The sequence below is a fragment of the Zingiber officinale genome, chromosome 3B (genome assembly GCF_018446385.1).
Source record: "Zingiber officinale cultivar Zhangliang chromosome 3B, Zo_v1.1, whole genome shotgun sequence".
Lineage (NCBI taxonomy): Eukaryota > Viridiplantae > Streptophyta > Magnoliopsida > Zingiberales > Zingiberaceae > Zingiber > Zingiber officinale.
The window spans coordinates 80,658,546-80,662,115 of NC_055991.1; the positions used below are offsets into that span (position 1 = coordinate 80,658,546).

General features: G+C 40.0%; 1 protein-coding gene across 1 annotated transcript; it reads right to left on the minus strand.

Moving 5' to 3' along the window:
- Nucleotides 1-869: 869 nt before the first annotated feature.
- LOC122056648 (putative germin-like protein 2-2) lies at nucleotides 870-1,873 on the minus strand. Its single transcript, XM_042618701.1, has 2 exons — nucleotides 1,710-1,873; nucleotides 870-1,624 (listed from the first exon to the last, which is right to left on the minus strand). The coding sequence occupies exons 1-2, from the start codon at nucleotides 1,822-1,824 to the stop codon at nucleotides 1,062-1,064; spliced, it is 678 nt and encodes a 225-aa protein (XP_042474635.1). The 5' UTR covers nucleotides 1,825-1,873; the 3' UTR covers nucleotides 870-1,061.
- Between the last annotated feature and the right edge of the window lie 1,697 nt (nucleotides 1,874-3,570).

The window sequence follows — 3,570 nt, forward strand, 5'->3', positions numbered from 1 at the left end:
TGATTGGAAGTTGCTTCCACCTCCTTATTAAAATCAACCGAATCTCAGTCACCAACTCCATCGACGACTTCTTCAATTTTATCATTGTCATAAATTAGATTATTAGTCTTCTCGGTCTCATCTCCAATTTAAGATCGATATTTCTCTTCAATTTCTTCTGAGTCAAATTCCTCTTCTAAATCATCTTTAAATTCATCCAAGTTATCTGCGTCGAAGCTATTGTCATCCATAGCAACCCTAATCGTCCTTGGAAGGAAGTTTGAGTGTAACCAAAGGGAAGAAAGTGACATTTCAGCTTCTTCTTCATTTTCCCCCAATCCTTGATCTTGACCTTTCCTTGTCGGTCTCGTGAGCGTCGCAAGTGATACCACCATATCGATGCTAGATCTCTTAGCTTGAAGTCAACCAATTTTACTTTCACCTAATCTGGCACTTGCTTATAGTCGAAAATTCACTCCCCTTCATCAATTCAATCTAAGAAGCCCTCCAATTATAACGTACTGGAAAAATTTAGATAAATCAACCCAAAAAATGAGGTCTCTATAAGACTCCTCTTGATCTCAACATTCTTGATATGTGGTCCGATAGTGATATGGGTTCTCAAAGGGTGACTTGGATTCAGGATTTGAGATCTTACGATTTTCAAAATCTTGCATCGCTAGATATTGGGTTAAATTTACGATTTGCCTATATAAATTCTCGATCATTATTATATTCTGAATGTTATGACCATGGTACTCAACTTTCTCAATCAAAACTTACCTATTGTTACGATCATGATACCCTTTTATTGGATCCGCTTCACTTTAATACCAACTGACTCGGAATAGGATAACCGTATAAACTTTAGTCGATTAATTAAATTACAATTTAGCCAGCCCAAATTTGAATAAAATATTATTATATTCTAGTAGACCATCTCATCAAGTTGTCTTTTTATTCATTACATATATTGATTTTAACTGATATATAAAATTATAACATCGCATGCTAACAGTCGGGACACTCCTGTTGGCTTTCTTATTCCAACATATATAACATCAACACGAAAGCAGGTTTTTCTAGTAGTTGTTGTCGGTCCAGAACTGCGCCTGGAGCCAGTCAATAAGGTTTTTGTCCACTTGGAAAGCCTTGGCGAGCACATCATCAGAAATTGGTGGCTTCGACCCGAACACAGCGTTGGCAATAGTTATCACGCCTGGGTTTTGGCTACTGAGACCGGCGAACGCGATCGCATCAGTTTTCCCCGTGTTAAACTGGAAGTGGATGAGGCCCTCCGGGAAAACAAACACATCACCTTTTTTCAAATTCTTGGTGAAGAGGCGGTTGCCGCCGCCGTTGAGGTTGGAGGTCACAAAGCCAACGTAGAGCTGTCCTTCTATCACGGTGAGGACCTCCGTGGCGCGTGGGTGGGTGTGAGGAGGGTTGAGACCATTAGGCCCATAGTCAATGCGAACCAAGGAGATGCCGAGCGTGTTCAACCCTGGGATTTGGTTCACGTTTACGGGGGTGACATTAGAGCGAAGGTAGTTGTTGGTATCGCCGGGCCTATCAAGGCCGCTACGGAAGAAGTCTTCCGCTTTCACGTCGCCCGCGTTCTTGCATGGAAATCCATTTACGAATACTGCAAATTAAAATATCGATATATATAATGCTGGAGAGGAAAGATTTTGTTAAACGATCGAGGGTAAAGTTAAATGCATGCAAACCCTTTGATTGAAGATCGGCGACGCAGAAGTCCTGCAGGGGACTAGGATCGGAAGCCAATATTGCACTGGAGGAAGCCAAGGCAAACAGAGCAATGAGGAGGAGTTTAACAGCCATGCCTAGCTTGAATTCTCAGCACTGGAGGTTAATGGTGAATGCATTGAGAGCTTAGAGGTGATGGGTTTATATAGAACTGATGCGGGTTAACTAGCTAGGTTTGAAACGTTCTTACTTGAGAGATCAAGTTGAAAAGTCTATTACGGTGGGTTAATTTCCTTCTGCTGCAATCAATGCTTATAGCCGCCTTCACCTGCTCCTTAATTAATAATTATATATCATCTACTCTGATGAACTTTATTTGTTAAAACACGTCCATCACCACGGTAAACGTTTCTTGGCATTTGCAGTGATCTAATAGTAACCAAAAACACGACCCAGTTCCAAGTTAAACGTCAAAATCCAGCTAACATCAACCATGACCAGATGCTACCAAATACCAGGAAAATAACCCTAAAGATGAGTACATTTCCATGCACGAGAAAGGACAATAATTGATTAATTACTTACTTACCTGCAACTTTCCTATTGTGAATAATTATATAATGTGATTCTTTAATATATCTAATTTCACTTTACTTCTCATAGCTAGATGACATACGTTTTTCACATATTAACCTTTTTTGTATTTTGAAAAAAAAGTTCTACAAGCTAAGTTAAATATTTTTTTAAAAAATTAATGCCAATTTTAGATAGCATGCATAAAAAAATTATGATCACTGATCCAAGTTATAAGAATCGGACCAGGAATTGACGTGACAATCAAAATTAAGATAATATGATAATCAAAGTTAACGGAGGAGAACATCTCCCCATCTGGCTCTAATTGATTGTCTGGTGCTAGGGCTCGTTGAATGGGTATGGCCGGATTCTAAATCGTATGGAAAAAAGGTTGACCGACCCTTAAGCCGATCGAATATAAGAGTTTCAGTGCTTCACCTTGAACTAAAGAAGCAGCATGCCTGGACACTCAATAGCCGATCGAGTTTAAGGTGGTCGCCCTTACAGGCCCACCGGAATAATCGACCTATCTCACATTTGACTAACCATAGATTTGGTCAAAGGGAGGGTCAAACTCATTACTCTATAGGAGCCTCTCTACATAAGCTCGGTCGATATCACCGGTTAGCTCTATGGGTATCTCTTCAATAGTAGAACTGACCAAGTTTATATAATTCCATACCCATCTCTGCTATGTATAAGTAGGATAACGTTGTAAATCTGATCAGACGGTCGGGTGCACTTTACCTACAAGTTATTATACTCCCAACTGGACAAAAGGGCGACCGAGCATAAAACACTTTGGCTTAGAATATTGACCAAACCTTTTAGAACATAGTATTTCTCCAGTGACTCATTATACACCCGGTCGGACAAAATACAAGTCGAGCCTAAGGCGCTTAGCTTTATATGGCGAACCGGGTGGATTTATAGCACACACAAGTTATTATATTATTTCTCAAACAAACTCTCAACATGTCCAGGGCATCAAAGTATTTCTCAAGCGGATTCCTAGCATAACTAGGCATTATATTATTCTCCGAACGAATGTCTCAAAATTACACAGAATATAACTGAGTGGCTTAATACTGAGACAGATATAAAGGCGACCAGCCTTACTGGCCGACCAAGATACATGCGGCATAATACACAACAGAGCAGATTATACAGAATATAACCGAGCAGCTTAATAGAGACGGTCGGTTTTAAGGACCGGCCGAGATGTATTCAGCAGACAAATCCTAACAACCTGCCAAAATAACAACTAAGTGTCAGAGAATATTTTTCTGGAAGCTTCTTTGGAGA

Bases quoted from the DNA above. Each gene is read 5' to 3' on its own strand.
- LOC122056648 (XM_042618701.1), bottom strand. From the start codon at position 1,824: ATGGCTGTTAAACTCCTCCTCATTGCTCTGTTTGCCTTGGCTTCCTCC. The intron at 1,625-1,709 runs GTTTGCATGCAT...TTTAATTTGCAG, and splicing joins CGCCGATCTTCAATCAAAGG to TATTCGTAAATGGATTTCCA.